General features: G+C 42.8%; 1 protein-coding gene across 11 annotated transcripts in view; it reads left to right on the plus strand.

The window, feature by feature from the left end:
• dpy (fibrillin-like protein dumpy) overlaps positions 1–20318 on the plus strand; it is a 254407-nt gene extending 234089 nt beyond the window's left edge. For all 11 annotated transcript variants that reach the window (XM_076409337.1, XM_076409339.1, XM_076409338.1 and 8 more), the window contains 19 exons: positions 45–380; positions 438–746; positions 804–1142; positions 1197–1496; positions 1560–1871; positions 1938–2270; positions 5227–5556; positions 5615–5925; positions 5983–6265; positions 7272–8033; positions 8371–8769; positions 9451–10425; positions 10487–10672; positions 11931–14042; positions 14564–15010; positions 16089–16330; positions 16392–16901; positions 17981–18152; positions 19210–20318. In XM_076409337.1, coding sequence (XP_076265452.1) covers positions 45–380; positions 438–746; positions 804–1142; positions 1197–1496; positions 1560–1871; positions 1938–2270; positions 5227–5556; positions 5615–5925; positions 5983–6265; positions 7272–8033; positions 8371–8769; positions 9451–10425; positions 10487–10672; positions 11931–14042; positions 14564–15010; positions 16089–16330; positions 16392–16901; positions 17981–18152; positions 19210–19448 — 8897 coding nt within the window. In that variant the 3' untranslated portion in view covers positions 19449–20318. The remainder of the gene's footprint in view (positions 1–44; positions 381–437; positions 747–803; positions 1143–1196; positions 1497–1559; positions 1872–1937; positions 2271–5226; positions 5557–5614; positions 5926–5982; positions 6266–7271; positions 8034–8370; positions 8770–9450; positions 10426–10486; positions 10673–11930; positions 14043–14563; positions 15011–16088; positions 16331–16391; positions 16902–17980; positions 18153–19209) is intronic.
• Positions 20319–20702: the final 384 nt, after the last annotated feature.

Genomic DNA, 20702 nt, shown 5'->3' on the forward strand with positions numbered 1-20702 from the left:
GTCCGATTTACAATTTCACCACGCTCAATTTCATCAAATTTTAGCTCCACCGAGACCTCCGGTACCCGAGAATCCGTGCGTACCATCGCCATGCGGCGCCAACGCCATCTGCAAGGAGCAAAGAGGCGCTGGTTCCTGCGTCTGCTTGCCAGAGTTCATCGGCAACCCTTACGAGGGTTGTAGGCCCGAATGCGTACTGAATTCCGACTGTTCCTCCAACAGGGCATGTATCAACAACAAATGCAAGGACCCATGTCCCGGAACATGCGGCCTGAACGCGGACTGCCAGGTTATCAACCACCTGCCGTCCTGCGCCTGCGTCAATGGTTACACCGGAGATCCGTTTAGAATCTGCTACCTGACACCCAAGCAGGAAGAACGTAAGATGATCTCTGTCCCCGAATCGACGAGTTTATTAACCTCCATTATTATAACAGCCATACAACAACCACCACCCTGTCAACCATCACCTTGCGGGCCTAATAGTCAATGTCGCGACGTAAACGGTCAAGCCGTTTGTTCGTGCCTACCGCAATATATCGGAAGTCCGCCTGGTTGTCGACCTGAATGTACCGTCAGCTCCGAGTGTCCCCAGAACCGAGCTTGCATCAACCAGAAATGCGCCGATCCTTGTCCCGGTACCTGCGGACTCAACGCCCAGTGCAGCGTGATCAACCACAGCCCCATCTGTAGTTGTTCACCGGGAAATACAGGAGATCCGTTCACCCGATGCTATCCGACACCACGTAAAACTCACACTAATCCTAATAAAGACAGTTCCTCTGGACTGAATCGTTTTTCAGGACCGATCCCCACACCTCCTCAGGAACCGGTGGTGACCAACCCCTGTGTACCATCACCGTGCGGACCCAACAGCCAATGCAGAGACGTGGGAGGTAGTTACGTGTGTTCCTGCTTGTCTCGTTACATGGGATCTCCACCGAACTGTCGACCTGAATGTACCGTCAACTCGGAATGTCCCAGCAACTTGGCCTGCATGAACGAGAGATGCCGGGATCCTTGTCCCGGATCCTGCGGCGTCGGTGCCAGTTGCCAGGTGGTCAATCACAGCCCGTCATGTGTATGTCCACCGGGATACGTCGGCGACGCCTTCTACGCCTGCACACTCAAACCAACACCACGTAAGGACCATCTCACCGTACCAAATATGAAGGGATTAAAGGAAAATGTTTCAGCGCCACAATATCACGACCCTTGCATCCCCAACCCCTGCGGATCCAACGCCCGATGCGACAACGGCACCTGCACCTGCTATCCGGAGTATCAAGGGGACCCGTACAGGGAATGTCGTCCGGAATGCGTCATAAACACCGACTGTCCCCGGTCCAAGGCCTGCATCAACCAGAAATGCGCGGATCCATGCCCAGGACTGTGCGGTCAGAACGCCGAGTGTTCCGTGTTTAACCACATTCCGGTATGCTCCTGCTTGTCGGGATACTCCGGAGACGCATTCGTTTTATGCCACAAGATCTTGAGTAAGTTACCGCCCGAAGAGGCCACGAAATAGAACGAGGTAATGTATTCTTTCGACCCCATAGCCCCGCCCCCGCCATCGAACCCCTGCAACCCGTCACCCTGCGGACCCAACAGTCAATGCAGGGACGTCAATAGCCAGGCAGTGTGTTCTTGCCTGCCCGGTTATATCGGAGCCCCGCCCTCTTGCCGCCCCGAGTGTATATCGAGCACCGAGTGCTCCCTGAACCAAGCCTGCGTCAATCAAAAATGCATCGACCCCTGTCCCGGTTCCTGCGGCATAAACGCGTTATGTCAGGTGGTGAACCACAACCCCATCTGCAGTTGCGCGCCACAATTCTCCGGAGATCCGTTCATAAGATGTACCGTGGTAGTTGGTACGTAAACACGACAAAACCTCCGCGAAATACCCGACAATAAAACGTGTTCTCGTTAATCCCCAGTGGAAGATCGTCACCCTACCCCGACACCACCCCCGAACCCCTGCGTGCCATCGCCCTGCGGCCCCAACTCGCAATGCCAGGTCACCAACCAAGGAACATCGCGTTGTTCCTGTCTGCCCAACTATCTCGGGGCGCCACCTAACTGTCGTCCCGAATGCGTCACCAATTCGGACTGCGCCAAGACCTCGGCCTGTATTAACCAAAAATGCGCCGATCCCTGTCCAGGTTCTTGCGGTTTGAACGCTCGTTGTCTCGTAGTCAACCACATACCGAACTGTCTATGTAACGACGGTTACGTCGGTGATCCCTTCACACTCTGTACAGTCAAGCCACGTAAGAAGTATTTAGTATTATTTTGAACTAACCCCCAGTTAGTTCCTTACTAACCGTAATGTTTGTGTAGTTTATGTTGTAGTATTGTTGCATGTATATGTTTGTGTTAGATTATTTGTGTATATTGACGAACTATATTTTCTTGTAACAGGGCGGAGAAAGAATCGGTACAAATTGTAACTGTATTCTTTTTATTTGAACAGATATAACGAAGAAACTAAATATATCGAAAAAGAAACAACTTATAAACATAACAAAAAATAATTGCTATCAGTTACATACATAAAAATATCATCCATTTTTATCATTATCAGTCCATAATGTTCCTCAACTTTGAACTGAGTGTTGCATTTTGAACGAGGGACTTCATATATAATAGAATCTCTGGGAGGAATATAGAGAATTTGCTTTAAATATTGCATTTGAAAGACCTGAAGCAATACATAAGGATTAGCAAAATGTTTCGAAACAGACGGATTCTATTCTTCACTATATCGGATTCTAGTCTTCACTATAATACTTCTTTTTTTCTACATATATCATCTTAAAGAAGCAAGACATTAACCAGCCTGACTGATTCAGCTTATTACTTCAGCGATTCATGTATTGCTGACACCTAAACTCTTGTACTTGCTCGAACTTGATATTCCTCAGTTGACAATACTCTGGTCTTCCCTTCATTAATTCTCTATTAATATTGCTCTGCAGTGCGAACTATATCATGAAGAATGCTAAAAGCTTCAAGAAATCTGTACACTTGGCATACTAAACGCCAAGTGTTCTAACGAGTTGCTCTAAAGATACCCAAAATGATGCATCATTCATCCTCTATAATATTGAGTTAAGCAGAATTTGTTAAAACTTTCACTTACAAGACATCAATATGAATATTCTTTGCATCAGAGTATGTTGAGTGCAAACTCAAACAGCATTAGATAACTTGATGAATTTAACTAAACTCACTATTCGAAAATATATGATGTTGATCTTCAGCACAATCAAAAGCAAATAATAATGAATATAATTACAGAATTCTCGAATGCAATATGATATAGTTTATACCATCTGATGTAAATTCCTCAAACTTAAATCACTTTACTTGTTGCTTTAACCAAACAAAATATGTTTGGAACTTCTAAAATTAAAAAATAAAATTGAACAGATAAAAGCTTATTGCATTATTACCTATATATAAATAGCACTACAACAAAAAATGAAGATAACATATGACATCAATTTAATATTAATTGATAATAGCAAATTACTGTAAATAATAATTAGTAAATTATATTCTTAACACATCAACAAGAAGGAAATAGTAATCTTCAACATCTCTTATTATCAAATATATTAATATTATATTATCTGTTATATTATCAGTACAAAACAAATATAATATTTAATAAAATTCACTTCTTCTTTTCTACATATATCATCTTAAAGAAGCAAGGCATTAACCGGCCTGACTGATTCAGCTTATTACTTCAGCGATTCGTGTATTGCTGATCCCACACCTAAACTCTTGTACTTGCTCGAACTTGATATTCCTCAGTTGACAATACTCTGGTCTTCCCTTCATTAATTCTCTATTAATATTGCTCTGCAGTGCGAACTATATCATGAAGAATGTTAAAAGCTTCAAGAAATCTGTACACTTGGCGTACTAAACCCCAAGTGTTCCAACGAGTTGCTCTAAAGATGCCCAAAATGATGCATAATTCATCCTCTATAATTTTGAGTTAACCAGAATTTGTTAAAACTTCCACTTACAAGACATCAATACGAATATTCTTTGCATCAGAGTATGTTGAGTGTAAACTCAAACAGCATTGGATAACTTGATGAATTTAACTAAACTCACTATTCGAAAATACATGGTGTTGATCTTCAGCAAAAGGACACACAATCAAAAGCAAATAATAATGAATATAATTACAGAATTCTCGAATGCAATATGACATAGTTTATACCATCTGATGTAAATTCATCAAACTTAAATCACTTTACTTGTTGCTTTAACCAAACAAAATATGTTTGGAACTTCTAAAATTAAAAAATAAAATTGAGCAGATAAAAGCTTATTACATTATTACCTATATATAAAGAGCACTACAACAAAAAGTGAAGATAACATATGACATCAATTTAATATTGATTGATAATAGCAAATTATTGTAAATAATAATTAGTAAAAACAAGAAGGAAATGGCGATCTTCGACATCTCTTATTATCAATTATATTAATATTATATTATCTCTTATATTATCAGTACGACAACAAAAATAATATTTAATAAAATTCTTTGAATATCAATAATATGTCTATGTATATATTAGAGTGTTCAATAAGTTCACGATTCACGCCATTCATTTGTCAACGGTAGAAGTAAAACTTCTCTTAGATATTTATATTTCATATTTGATTAGAATATAAGTAAAAACAGTAAAGTGTCTGCGTTATATATATCACATTTGTAATAGGGATGAGATGTGGCTCAGTACAAGAAGCGGAAGGGTGGTATGAACCCAGTATTTCGCAAAGTCTGTTGTCAATGTTTTAGAAGCAAAAGACTTTAGAAAAAAAAAGACTTTTTGGTGAATTACCTCCCAACTGGTAAATCTATAAACTCAGTTTATTATTATAACGTTTAACGCGCCATCTCACATAAGTCATAATGGGATCTGAGACTAAAATAATCTACAATTTCTATAATTTTCCTGAACATATTGAACAACCTACCTCCCATTAAAGACCAAACAGTAACAGTATAATTAAAAATGGATACAGAAACGTAGATAACAGTTCTTCAGCAACCATACTCACTAATAAAATAATTTCGAATATAAAACAAGAAAATATAGTTCCGCTACCGTCAACAATGCAACAATCGAATATCTCGTTCAATGTTGATGCCACATTGATTTCATACGTCTAACGAATATCTTGACGCTGTAGTTCCACAACCACCGCCACCGGAAACCAAGGACCCGTGCTACCCACCACCTTGCGGTTCGAACGCCATCTGCCGAGCAGAGAACAACAACGCCATCTGCGAATGCTTGCCGGAATACCACGGAAACCCCTACCTGGGCTGTAGACCTGAATGTATCGCCAATTCCGACTGTCCAAGAAACCGAGCTTGTATCAGGAACAAATGTCAAGATCCTTGTCCTGGAACTTGCGGCGTGAACGCCCAGTGTACCACCACGAATCACGTGCCGATTTGCACCTGTTCGGACGGTTATACCGGTGATGCTTTCAGACTTTGCAACTTTATTCCTAAAGGTATGCAACGTAGGTCCACCAGAAATTGTTAAAATAATGCTGTTTTCTCGTGATGTAGAAGAACCACCCAAGAACCCATGCAGTCCGAATCCATGCGGTATAAACACAGCCTGTCGCACCTCCGGAGACAACGCCATCTGCGAGTGTCTACCTGGATTCTTCGGAAACCCCAACATCGGAGGTTGCAGACCAGAATGTACCGTCAGCTCAGACTGTGCCAGAGACAAGGCCTGCGTCAACACCCGCTGCGTCGATCCCTGTCCAGGAGTGTGTGGATTCCAAGCCATCTGCAACGTCATTAACCACAGCCCCGTCTGCAGCTGTCCTCAACCATTAGTCGGAGACCCATTCACACTGTGCTCCGAACCAGTAAGTCCATCAAACCAAGAAAAAGTATCGATATATCTAACTGGGTACGTATCGCAGGTCCAGGCGGAACCAGAAGACCCATGCAATCCATCACCGTGTCGGGCCAACGGCCAATGCCGTGTGGTGAACGGTGCCGCCACCTGTATATACCCTGAGTGTATCATCAACCCGGATTGTCCCAGAGATAAGGCTTGTTACTCGCAAAAATGTCTGGATCCATGTAGAGGAGCCTGTGGTTTGAACGCGCTCTGTCAAGTGGTGAACCACCAAGCGGTTTGCTCTTGCCCATCTGGATACATCGGTTCTCCAGAAGTTCAATGTCGCTATCAACCACCAGAACGTAAGTAACTGAAAACATATATGATTCCTCCTATTTTAACGATGATGTGTTCCAAGCAAAATCAAGATTAACAACTGAAAAAGAACTGAACGAAACCCTTTGTATTTACCAGACACTACATCTTTAGTTCCAATAAAAATGAATGAGAGAATGGTTTCATTTTCTATTCATTTTCTTAGCCAGAAATATTTTGGGATCTCATATAACAAATGAAGTTCCTACAAAAAGAGAAAATCTAAATTTCCTGAAAGTTCAACGAATGATGTTGCTCGGATAGAGAATAGTTTAAGGAAAAACGAAATCGTATTTGTACAGCTAATATTTAGAAAGTATCTAGTACACCAATATCGGCATATGATACTGCTGTCGTATTAACCATATATGGCATCATTAGTTCCTCTATATTTTTAGAATTTGAGTCTTATATAATACCTTTGAAAGTACTGATTAGAGAAAAAAGATAAAAGTGTGGAAACCCTTTGTATTTACCAGACACTACATATTTAGTTCCAATAAAAATTAATGAGGGAATGGTTTCATTTTCAATTCATTTTCTTAGCCAGAATCATTTTAGGATCTCATATAACAAATGAAGTTTCTACGAAAAAAGGGAATATGTAAATTTCCTGAAGGTTCAACGAATGATGTTGCTCAGATAGAGAATAGTTTAAGTAAAAACTAAATCGTATTTGTACAGCTAATATTTAGAAAGTATCTAGTACACCAATATCGGCATATGATACTATTGTCGTATTAACCATACATGGCATTATTTTAGTCCCTCTATATTTAAACAATAGTTCAATTTCTTTGAAAATAAATCAAAATGTGGGTCTTATCTTAAGGAAGAAATCGATTTTTAAACAAAAGAAATGTTGGATATTTCCTCAACAAAATTGAGAAGTAGATGAACGAATATTGAACTATCACATAATTCTGTACAATGTTGATACTGGTTTAATTATTGGTTTTCATTATGTTTTATTTGTTATGTTTTCTTCCCTAGAACCTGTACCTAAAGTGGAATGTACCACCGACTCTGAATGTACCAACGACAAAGCCTGCACCAACAATCGCTGCCTCAACCCCTGTCAATCGAATACCTGCGGCCAAAATGCCGAATGTAGACCTCAGTTGCACAGAGCCGTCTGCATTTGCAGAGACGGATTCACCGGAAACGCCCAACACGCTTGCGTTGAGATTGGGTGCCGGGCTGATTCCGACTGTCCACCGATCCAGGCCTGCGTCAACAGGGAATGCGTCGATCCTTGCCTGTACACGTCCTGCGGCGTCAACGCCCTCTGCAGGGCCGACGGCAATCACAAGGCTCGGTGCTACTGTCCAGATAACTTCCGCGGCAACCCTCTGGTGAAATGCGACCAACCGGAATGTACCCGAGACCAGGAATGTCCTTACAACCTGGCCTGTCGCAACGAACGTTGCCAAGATCCATGCAACTGCGGGCTGAACGCCATCTGCAACGTCATCAACCACCGGGCTCAGTGCTCATGTCCACCGGGCTACATCGGTAACCCGCTCACCACGTGTAACGTCGAAGAACGAAAACCCCAACCTCAGTGCAAGATGGACTCGGATTGTCCCAGCAAACTCGCCTGTTTCAGCGGTCTCTGCAAGAACCCTTGCGTGGAAACCAAACCCTGCGGTCAGAATGCTGAATGCGTCGTCGTTGACAGCTTACCTCTAAGAACCATGTCATGCATTTGCCTTAGAGGATATATAGGTGATGCGGATGTAGGTTGTAAACCAGGTAATGACAATGAAGCCTTTGTTATCACTTTAATGCTTCAAACCATCGTATATGAGGCCTTAGTAACGTTCCCGACTAAAGTACGAACAAAATGATGATGATAAAAGCTCATATAAATGATTTGAAGTTATATATTAGCGGCATCAACTAATATCTAATATATTTTTATTAATCAAGCCATTTTTTAGTTTCAGGTATTTACAAATTTACTCCATCTTTAACCATAATCATCTCATTTATATAACAGCAACACATTATTATTAATTACCTTTCAACCTCATCACAAATCCATCCTCGATCGAAACCCGATCTAACGATATCAATTTCGTTTCCATAGCGCCAGAAGAAGAACCAGGCTGCAAGACCAACAACGATTGTTCATCGAGCGAGACCTGTATCAATCGACAATGTATCAATCCCTGCGTCATCGGTCATCAATGCGCGCCCACTGCCGAATGTCAGGCCACAAACCACAAAGCTATATGCAAATGTCCCCAGCCACTGATCGGAGATCCGTTCATCCATTGCTACGAGCAACCCAGACCACCTAAACCTGAGTGCATGACCGACAACGATTGTTCTCTGGACAAATCTTGCATCAACCAACGCTGCCAGAACCCGTGCGCCTTGTCGAACCCTTGCGGAACCAATGCCGAGTGCGAAACTAGAATTCACAGACCCACCTGTCTTTGTCCATTCGACTGGGTCGGCAATCCTCAAGTATTGTGTTATAAACGTAAGTATCAATACAGCAAAATTGGTTGAACAACGCTTATTCAATGAGAAATATAAAAAATATCTTAATTTCCATCAACTTGTCTATACTAATCTTAACGTGCGCTCTCTGCACTAGCTGAAAACATCTCTTGATATCACTATTCTAATGTGTTCTAATCTGTTTTGCTTTTTATCTAACATGATCAAAATTTATGACATTACAATGTTACCGTATCAAATTGAACTTTAGGTTATTATCACTTACGTTCTGAAGAGTTTTATAGACATTTGATTCGGTTCCGTTATATGTTCCAGTGCATCATATAGCATTCTGTCTCTTCTTAACTAGGTTAAAATGAAAATGAGGCCATATGTAAAAATGGCGTGGATAGATTTAGTCTCTTTCATATTTATTATAGAAGTTATTAAGATGACGATAAAGGTTCCAAAGGTTTTAGCAAACAATGACAACGGATTTATTCAAAATAGAGTTTTGTAAATGATGATCTTATTATATTTACTGATTCGCTATATTTTGATATATTCCTAGATTCCCTTTTTTGGTATCTTATCAGTTATTATAGAAATCTAACTGAAATTATATGAACTTGTGATATGATGAACTAAATAACTACGGGAGAACTGATCACATTTTTCAAATAAATTTTCGATCTATACTAAATTATGAATCTTGTTTTAGCCGAATGTAAAGCTGACAACGACTGTCCATACAACAAGGCTTGCATCAACGAGAACTGTATCAATCCGTGCTCCACGACCTCTTGCGGACGTGGCGCCGAGTGTGTCGCCCAAAACCACCGGGCCCAATGCCAGTGTCCCCTGGGAACCCAAGGAAATCCGTTCTTGTCTTGTATCACCGGACAGTGTCAATACAACGAGGACTGTGCGGACCATGAGGCTTGCGACCGACTGAATCGTGTCTGCAGACCGGTATGCGACGACGACACCTGCGCGGCTACAGCCTACTGTACCGGTCGCCACCATCAACCCCAATGTCAGTGCCCCGTCGGTACCACCGGAGATCCGTTCGCGGAGTGCAAGCTACCGGCCAAACCAGAATGTACCGCGGACGCCGACTGCCCCTCGCAGTTGGCTTGCATCAACCAGCTTTGCCAGAACCCCTGTCACCAGAACAACATTTGCTCGCTGGAGCAGGAATGCCGTGTGGTCGATTCCCTGCCTCTGCGTACCATCATGTGCGTCTGTCCGGCCGATCAGGTCATCGACAGTTCCGGACACTGCCGCGCTATCGTTCAGGAACAACCCCAATGTCAGTCAGACACCGACTGCGCCGATCCGGAGAAGTGTCATCGCGGAAGCTGCATCAACGCCTGCCGGTTGGATAACTGCGGAGTCAACGCCATCTGTCGGGCGTTCAACCATCTGACCCAGTGTACTTGCGCTCCGGGCTATACCGGCAATCCCCGCATCGAGTGTTCCAACATCCCCAAGGCCCGGCCAGAACCACAACCCGAATGTATCACGGACGATGATTGTTCATACGACTCGGCCTGCAGAAACAACATCTGTGTGAATCCGTGCAGATCCGACAAACCGTGCGCTTCTAACGCCTTCTGCTCGGTCAACAGGCACCAGCCAATATGCAGATGTCCCGAGGGATACCAGGGACGACCCGACATCGAATGCATAGCTCGTGAGTTGATCGTTGATGATGATTGTCAAGCGACAAGCATTCACCGAGTTCTATTTTCCAGCCACACACTTAGCCGTCGGTTGTACCACCAACTCCGATTGTCCACTGAGCGAGTCCTGCATCAACAAGGTGTGCATCAGCCCCTGCAACTGCGGATCCTTCGCCGATTGCCGCGTGGTCAACCACTACGCCACCTGCTTCTGTCAACCAGGATATTCCGGCAACCCGCAAACCGGATGTGTGAAACGTGAGTTCGATATTTAGTGTTCTACAAAGTAGATGATCCGAGGAACTTCGTATCACCTACATCAATCCTGCAAATTTTCTCCGACAATAACAACACCCACTTCTTCGCTATATTTTCCTTCGGATATGCAGTAAGACTTTCGTACAACTCAAATTTTCCCTAACAAACTCACGTGCTATATTATGGCTGCCTGATGGTATCCGATCTAATATTATTCTGAACATTTTGACTGAGTCATTGTTCTGGTAAAGAAACATTTGTAGTTCTTGCACAATAATTTGCTTCACTGGATTTTAAGCGCAACACAACATAAAATAAATATGTAATAAGTGATAATCTAACTTTTTTCTGATACAAATATGAATCTTACCAAAATCTTTTATGGTATAATACTTTGAAAGTGGACATAAAATTGTCCTATTCAAATACATTGCATGCATATATTTGACATATAAATTCATTTCCCATCCCTGAAATTGAGAAGCATATTATATCTGGTGCTGATATCTTTTGTTGCAATTTTACTTTTCTACCAGCACAACATAACCCAACAGATACACCGCTATATTTTAATACCTTACAATATCGAGGAAAAATTTTCGTTTCTCCAGTTGTAACTGATTTGTTGGCACCATATTGTAGTGTAATACTATCCATTCTTAGATCATAAAAGTACTGCCTCTGCAGGAACTCGTTACATTCTAAACCTATCCCCTTCGTTTCCAATCACTCTCGAACGCAATTGTAACATATCAAGGCCACTACTGTCTCTGGCTGACCATCAGTGCGGTTCGCACACGTGGTAAATCCCTTGGCATTGTTAATAATAAAAGTACGAAAGTTTTCACGCTTTAAATTTGTGACTAAATAATAACGAATATGAAATACATTTACCAAGTATGCTTTACCATAAACATTCACTACATATTTCTCCTCTCTTCTTGATAAATGTTGTTTATATCATATTTGACATTTTCACAATGATCTAAAAGTGATAGAAGAAATATATCAGGGTAAATGATACCGTCACATGATATACTGACATATTACTACTGCTTTTAAAAACAGATTGTTCCCAAAGGTGTTTCTTTGAAATGTAAATTTTACATTCTATCAAATTCTTTAACCTTCCCTGGACTTCCACGAATATTGTAAGACCAAAATTAGCTAAATCAGTCTAGCCGTTCCGGAGTTTTAGCGAGACTAATCAACTAATTCGATTTTATATAAATAACTGAATCCTTTTTTCATTATTTAGTGGGATGTACCTCAGATAACGAGTGCGGCGACAACCAACAATGCTACAACAGCCAATGTATGAACCCGTGTATATTAAGCGATCCCTGCGCCAGAAACGCCGAATGCTTCGGAAGAAACCACAAGGCCACCTGCAAATGTCCGGTCGGTTATGAAGGAAATCCTTTCGTACGTTGCGAGCGCTTAGAGTGTTACTCCAACCAGGACTGTCCCAACACCAGAGCATGTCTGGAACACCGTTGCGTAGACGCTTGCTCCCCAGTCGCCAATCCACCATGCGCTCAGAACGCCCTCTGCTACGCTCAGAACCACGCTGCGTCTTGCGTGTGTCCCGACCACCTACCGGAAGGAAACCCTCTGTCTTACTGCTATCCGAAATCACCGATCGGCGAGGAACCTGTCTGTCAGTTCGACTCGGACTGTCCCAGTAAATTAGCCTGCATAGGAAACCAATGTGTCAACCCCTGCGACAGCATCTCGCCATGTCATCCATCGGCTCGTTGTTCGGTCATCGACACCATACCCGTCAGAACCATGGTGTGTACATGCCCGGAGGGTTGGGTACCCAATATCAACGGAGAATGTCACGCCGTGGTGATTCCTATACCACCAGGATGCAGCAGAGACGATGACTGTCCGGACAATGATGCCTGTATCAACAGAGTGTGTAGAAGTCCATGTGATTGTGGTTCCAATGCTATTTGCGACGTGCGTAATCACAAGCCGATCTGCTCGTGCAAAGAAGGTTTCGAGGGTAATCCCAACATCGCCTGTCGAACCATCGGCTGTCGCATCAACTCCGAATGCGATTCGGGCACCGCCTGCATCAACGGTCAATGCGTGAACCCGTGCCTGGTGAACAACCCATGCGGTATCAACGCCGAGTGCTTCGTCAACCAGAACCAGCCGCAGTGTCGCTGCTTCAGCGGCTACCGAGGAAATCCCTACGACCGATGCCTGGTGGTAGGATGTCTGTCCAACAGCGACTGTCCCAGCGACAGGCAGTGTATCAACGCCCAGTGTATCAACCCCTGTATCTACGACAATCCTTGCTCGCCTCGAGCCGAGTGCCTGGTGCAGAACCACCTGGCGCTCTGTAAGTGTCCCCCAGGTCTGATAGGAAACCCGTACACGGATTGCCGACCAGAACCACAACCGGAATGTCGCGAGGACGGCGACTGTCCAGCCTTATTGGCCTGTCTCAACAGCAAGTGCCAAAACCCTTGCACCGTCATCCAACCGTGCCAAGTCCCGTCCAAGTGCCAGGTCGTGAACAGTCTTCCGGTCCGCACGATGAACTGCGTGTGTCCTCCGGGTTACATCAGCAGCGGCAGCGGTACCTGTCATCCGGTCACCGCCGTGGAACGCGTCGGGGCCTGCGTCAGCGACGGTCAGTGTCCCTCCGACAAGGCCTGCTTCAACGGCATCTGCAGGAACCCGTGCAACTGCGGTCCCAACGCCGAGTGCCGCATCAAGAACCACAAGCCCATCTGCACCTGCGAGGACGGCTACGACGGCAACCCGGACATCCAGTGCACCAAGATCGGCTGTCGTCACGACGACGACTGTTCCGGACAACATAGCTGCATCAACCGACAATGCGTGCCCGTGTGTCTCCCCGGCGGTCAACCCTGCGGACAACGGGCCACCTGCTACGGCGTCAACCACCGCGCCATCTGCGACTGTCCGGCCGGTTTCATCGGGAACCCGCACGTCTCCTGCGTCCTGGTCGGTTGCAGGTCCGATTCCGAATGTCCGGGCGGCTCCGCCTGCATCAACAACAAGTGCGACGATCCCTGCGTCACGGCCAATCCCTGCGATGTCCCGGCTCAATGCAAGACCTTCAATCACATCATGGAATGCGTCTGTCCACCCGGAACCGTCAGCGACGGCGAGATGGGATGCCTGGAAACTGAGGAGCGGTGCAGACAGGATCGCGATTGTCCCCAGGGCTTCGCCTGTATCGGCGACAGGTGCGTCAACCCGTGCCTCACCACGGAACCCTGCGGTATCAACGCGGAGTGCTCGGTGGCCGATACGGAACCCGTCAGGACGATGCTGTGCGAGTGCTTGCCGGGTTACCACGGCAATGCCGCTGTTCGATGCGATAAATGTAAGTATCAACTCAGAATAACAATAATTAAATTGTTTTTTTTGGTTTTCATTGAAACAGTTTGTTTTTACAGACAAAATCATATGTATAGGTGATCAATACATTAATAAGCTGCGAATATATTTTTATTATTTTTCAAAATACTCGCCACGATGATCGATATACTTTTGCATACGCTTAAATCAATTTTCAAAGCTTTTAAGCACTCTTGTTGTGATAATCCACGTCTAAAATCGTAAAGAATCATCACACGAAAATATTCACGTTAGTTCCATTTTTTGCCGAGACGAAACTTTCAACTAAATATAAAATAAACAAATAGCGTCCGTGCGACAAAATATTCTGGGTATGTATATCGTTAAAAATGTCAAACTTTACGATGTAACCGTCAGATAGACTCACATGACAACAGTGTTGCCAATTCCCGAAATATAAATAGTGACACTCGTACAACAGCAACTCATAATAATAATTTTTCTACTACAATGTGCTTCAGTAACCTAATTGGGATTATATTTCAGCACCACCAATAATAACATGCAGAGTCGATAGAGGTTATGTGAGAACACCAACCGGGGAATGTGTCTGTCCACCAAAGACCGCCCTCAACGAGCGAGACTACTGTGTACCGTGCCCCATCGAAAAAGGTCTCACCGTCGACGAACGTGGACGTTGCGTGTGCGCCCTGGAGAAGGGACTCATCATCGACGAACGCGGAAACTGCGTATGCCCCATCGAGTACGGATACCGACTGGACGCTCGAGGAAACTGCATACCGACCTCAGGACCGCAATGTCAGACGGACGAGGATTGTTCCGACGACAAGTACTGCAACCCCAACACCAAGACCTGCGACAATCCGTGCTTGACCAAGATATGCGGCGTCAACGCCGAATGTACCCCAACGAACCACCAGCCGATCTGTCAATGTAAACCAGGTTATACCGGAGCCCCAGATAGATATTGCAGTAAGTTAAAGTCCATCCAATTAAATAATGAGTTCCTGTCATCTAAATTTATGACGTTGAACTTTTGTCGCATCAACTTTAAAGTATAGTTCGTTCTGGCTTTGATATATAACAAAAGTTTGGTCTAAATTTTTTTTATTATAAAATTATTACATTGTTACTAGTCGTTTCCAACTAACCTACAATTTGTCTTTATGATAACTTAAATCTATGTATATAACTAGAAGGACCCATCGGCCCTAACTCAGTCTCTGGTGAAATAATGTTTATACATGTCACTGCTGAATTTTTTATTAAATGCACCTCACTACACAACACTACACACGATCAGATGGTTTGGTTCTTTTGAGTCTGTGTCCTGTTCTAGTGGTAACCAAAAGTTGCAATATTTCAATATTAGTATGAGAATGGAGTCTTTCCTCATGCCCCCTTGCAATTCTCTTGATTTCTTGACTGACTGTGGGTATCTGAAGGTCTCGATGTAGGTAATCAGTCCTATAGTATTTGGGTGCGCCCACAATACCTCTCAGGATTTTGTTCTGAAAAATTTGTATTTTATTTATGTTACTCTTCGCAGAACATCCCCATAATTAAACTTCGTATGTCCATATAGATTTCAGTATTTGCTAATATAATAGCAATTTATTATGTGCTGATAATTGTGATTTTCTTCCATTTTTACAATTTTTTTGCATTTTCTTATATTTCAATTCCAGTTCCTTTTCTTTTCTTCTTTATATGTTCCTTCCAACGAAGTTTTGCATCAAGATTCATTCCGAGATATTTAGCATTATTGTTATATGGAATGATTCGCTTGGTAATGACTATTAATAAGTCACAAGAGCAGACGATGCCAATTTGTTGCTTGGATTTAGCCTTGGAAACCATACTTTTTGCACGGCAAATCATATGTCAAGTGCTAAGGGTTGGCAAACTATCAAGTTTTTTTATTTACACCTCTTGGGGATTAACTCAAAGCATTGTTTATCGAATCGCATTACGATAGAAAGAACCTAAAGGTTTTTGTAGATGGTGGAAGAATAACGGAGCAACATTAAGTATATTTATCTCATTTCAGACAACACCCTGACTTATCGAACCGATTTCCCAAGCCCTAATATGATAGTCAGCTGTCTGTCCGACGGAGTACAGGTAGAGATCCGCATCCACGAGCAGGAAGGCTTCAACGGAGTCTTGTACGTCAAAGGTCACAGCAAGGACGAGCAATGCCGAAGGGTACTCACACTGCCACCTAGTCCAACGATTCGACAGGAATATTTCAAAGTACAATTCGGTAACTGCGGCTTGATCCACGTCAACGTAAGTGATGAATAGCGATATTATGACGAGAACCAACTACATCTACTCGGTACCGTTTCAGGGAAAGGCCAGCTTCGTCCTGGTCATCCAGAAGCATCCCAAACTGGTGACCTACAAGGCCCAAGCCTACCACATCCAGTGCGTCTACCAGACCGGAGAACAGAACGTCACCCTCGGGTTCAACGTGTCGATGCTGACCACCGCGGGTACCATAGCGAACACCGGCCCACCGCCGACCTGCATCATGAAGATCGTCACTCCCACCGGCCAGGAAATCAACTCCGCGGAAATCGGAGACAGCCTCATCCTGCAAGTGGACGTGCAGCCCGGCTCGATCTACGGAGGCTTCGCCCGAAGCTGCGTGGCCAAGACGATGGAGGACTCCGTGGAGAACGAGTACCTGGTCACGGACGAGAACGGCTGCGCGACCGATCCTTCCATCTTCGGCGAGTGGGAATACAACCCGGATACCCAGAGCCTGTTGGCTACCTTCAACGCCTTCAAGTTCCCCAGCAGCGACAACATCCGATTCCAGTGTAACATCAGAGTGTGCTTCGGAAAATGCCAACCTGTAAGTATAAAAGTGATAATAATCTCAATAAAATTGTTGTGTGTCGGTAATTACGTTCCGGTTCTGAGAACAGGAAATAGTCGCTGGGGTGCCAGATCTGGGGAATACGGTGGATGAGGAAGCAATTCGAAGCCCAATTCATGACTTTTTGACACGATGCATTGTCTTGATGAAGCAGCACTTTCTTTTTCTTCAAATGTGGTCATTTTTCGGCGATTTCGTCCTTCAAACGGTCTAATAACGCTTCCTTTTCAAGGTAGTCAATGAAAATTATTCCATGCGCATCCCAAAATACAGACGCCATAACCTTGTCAGCCGACTGTTGCGTTTGCTCACGCTTTGGAGTGGGTTCATCGTGTGGAGTCCACTCGGATGACTGTCGATTGGACTTCGGAGTGAAATGATGGAGCCATGTTTCATCCATTGTCCCATATCGACGCAAAAACTCGAGTTAATTACGCTTGATCATCCTCAAACACTGCTCCGAATAATCAACTCGTCGTTGTTTTTGGTCAAAAGTGAGCTCGCGCGACAACCACTTTGCACAGACCTTTCTCATTGCTAAATATTCGTGAATGATATGATGTACACGTTCAGTTAATATCTTTAGAGTGTCTGCTTTTCATTCAATTTCATTTTGCGGTCATTCAAAATCATTTGGTGAATTTTTTTAATGTTTTCGTCGGTAACAACCTCTATTGGGCGTCCACTGCGTCCATTGTCTTCGGTGCTCACTTCACCACGTCTTAACTTAACATGCCAATCCTTGATGGTTGATTTTCCTGGGCCAGTATCCGGAAACTCGGCATCAAGCCAAGTTTTTGCTTCAACTGTATTTTTTCTCAAAAAGCAATATTTTATCCACACGCGAAATTCCTTTTTATCCATTTAATTCACAATAACAAAAGTTGCTTCACTTAAAATGCTAGAATTTACAAATAATGATCCGACAGCTGTCAAATCGCATCTTTTGAGGGTTAGGGCTAACTAAAAAATATATGGATTTAATTCTAGTAGCGCCATCTATGTGTGAGACCTGGGACTTTTCAATTAACCTGTTTCATACGATGTTTTTTTAGGTAAATTGTCGTGGTTACAACGCCTTCGGCCGTAGGAAACGTGAAATTAGCCAAGACTCCAGCGATTCGGACGACCTGTTGACAGGTCAACTTCGCGAGGAGATCACCATACAATCCAATGCCATACTAACGCTGGAGAGACGAGAAGAACACCGCGCAGATTCATCATTAGGTAAGCGAAGCTGGTCTAGATCAATTTCGGCGAAACCAAACTAAAACCACAGAGTAACAGAGAGAAAACTCAATAAGTATCTATGAAGAAAGGTTTCGCAATGTCCAATATCCAGATGGTACTGAAATCGCCATTCTAGTAATTTGATTGGTCAGTTTAAATTTGCATTTTAGGCGCCTGTAAAGAAAATATTTTATTCTGAAGAGATTTGATTGGTTCTCAAACAGATTTGGCCACTCGGATCTGTTGCGGTAAATAAAATTGAAATAAAAATTCTTAAAACAAATTTATTAAACAAAATACAATAAAAACATAAAAAGTATGATTTCTAATAGATGCAAATTTTAATAATGTTGGTTATATAGCCTCATGCCACATTATATTGATTTGAATAATTAGTCACAATATAATTCTTCAAATAAATTAATTCCTTACAGAAATTGATGATGATGTTCACTGTTCAACAGTTAATTGGCTTTGCGATACAAATCCCTTTGTAGTATAGTCATAGCCTTTACATTCATATTTTTGACGTTCTTTTTTAATATGTTTTGGGTTTGTACACTTGCCAATATTTTTTCAACAATCGCCCATTTATTGGTGACAAGGTGAACATAGATTAACTTTCTAAAAACACGTAATCTGGATCACATCACACAGACTTAAACCAGACAATTTGAGATTTTTAACATAACCTATCTATTTTTCAAATAAGTGTCGGAAACTTCTTGAAAGGAAAAAGATGTCTCATTATTCTGTCTTCTGTATATCCGGTTGCAGTTCCTAGAACGAACACGCGTTAAAACGAATCGATTTTGAATATAATTTAATCGCGAAAACGTACACCGCTTAAAGCACTATTCTTCACATCTGCGTTCACAAAACGGCGCCCAAAATAAAAACAAAACGCATCATAGAAACAAAATGAACCAATCAAATGCCTTCGCACCTCACAGCATAGCAAGTTCAAAAGTAGCGACATCTAGATATTGGACGTCGCGAAACATTTATCCAAATTTGCCTAAACTTGACTAAAACCAACATTGACCACTTCCAGCACCGGACGCTCAACGTTCCGAGGACATCTGCGTATCCATGATCGGCTTCATCATCGCCCTAATCATCACTGCCCTGCTGGCACTGGTGGCCGTAGCGGTCGCGGTGTCCTGCTGGCTGATGGCCTACCGCCGTCGACCGAAGACCGCAGGACCACTGCCGCACCCGCCCGAGTTCCCCAACCCCCTCTTCACCACACCGGAACCATTGGCCGAACCCAGTCCAGACTACCTCACGTAACGAACCCGGAAATTAGATTTTAGTCAATGCCCCAGCGCGAATCTCGAATCAATCAACGAACTATTTATATTATATGTTTTTTTTTGTATATTTTTTTATCATGGCCGGCGTTGATGCGACGCCTCCAGCGTATCCGTCCTCATGAAGCTACTCACTCACCAGTACTGCCAAGGAGACGAGCGCATATCCACGCCGGCAACATAGTGAATGTATTTTTTAAAACAAACAATCATATTGTGGGTTTTTTACTGGCTCGATTATCCCGTAAGTCTAACGCGCGATCAACAGACATAAAATACGGCCGGTAATCAATCCGTCTATCTTTTCCAGAGGCTGTACCCCTCGTAACTGTAACTCGATCAAGGGAATCTTCAATATTGGTGGTGGTTTTTCCTTATATTCTCTAAGCCTCTAATCAGATCGATTCGCATTATTAATCCATAGCAGACGAATTATTAAAAGCCCTTGAACAAACGTTTCCTATTGTACATATACATGTCGATGAGCTGTCGCTATCATAGCCTCTGGAAGACGTAGTACTTATAATAAGACTATAGATATTTTATGAACCCCCCCTGTATAAAGTGGATGAATGATGATGAGTGCGGAACCCCACGCGGTTCCTCCTATATTTTTTTGGTGCTGACTGAAGTACTTCTCGAAACAGTCGTAGTCAATTCTCCCTATTAATTTAAAATGTCTAGCTTTAGTTCGAGAGAAGATATTTTTTACTAAAAACCTATAATTTATACTAAAACGAAACGGATCTAAAAGATCCGACTAATTGTACTATCTGTAATACCGTCCGAGTTAAGTGTTAATACTGTTTGTGATAATCGCTTCTTTTAATAAAAAATCTCTTAATAATAACTTGTTTTTTTTTGTCTGATGTCGAGTACCCTTAATGTATTATACCTTTTCTTTGATTATTTTTCCTAATTCCATTAATAAATAAACATTCATTAAGTAGTTACTATTAGCTGAACGAATATGATAGCAAAAATTTGAATATAGCAAAAAATCGCTAGTTTTTGTCACTTTACCCATAGAAAAATTACTTGATGATTTTTATATCTTGAATCAAGATAAAACTGTCAAAATACGTATATGCAACAGGGCGAAAGAAATGAAAATCCATGTTAAATTGCTTAAGAATCAATATTTTTATGATATGTGACATAAACAGTAATCCACTAACTTTTGAAAAATACACTCTTCATTGTATATTTTAAAAACTGAAAGTTGTATGAAAAC

This window comes from Rhynchophorus ferrugineus, unplaced genomic scaffold, assembly GCF_030347505.1.
Source record: "Rhynchophorus ferrugineus isolate W39M unplaced genomic scaffold, kcgeb_rfMv2 rfM7, whole genome shotgun sequence".
NCBI lineage: Eukaryota > Metazoa > Arthropoda > Insecta > Coleoptera > Curculionidae > Rhynchophorus > Rhynchophorus ferrugineus.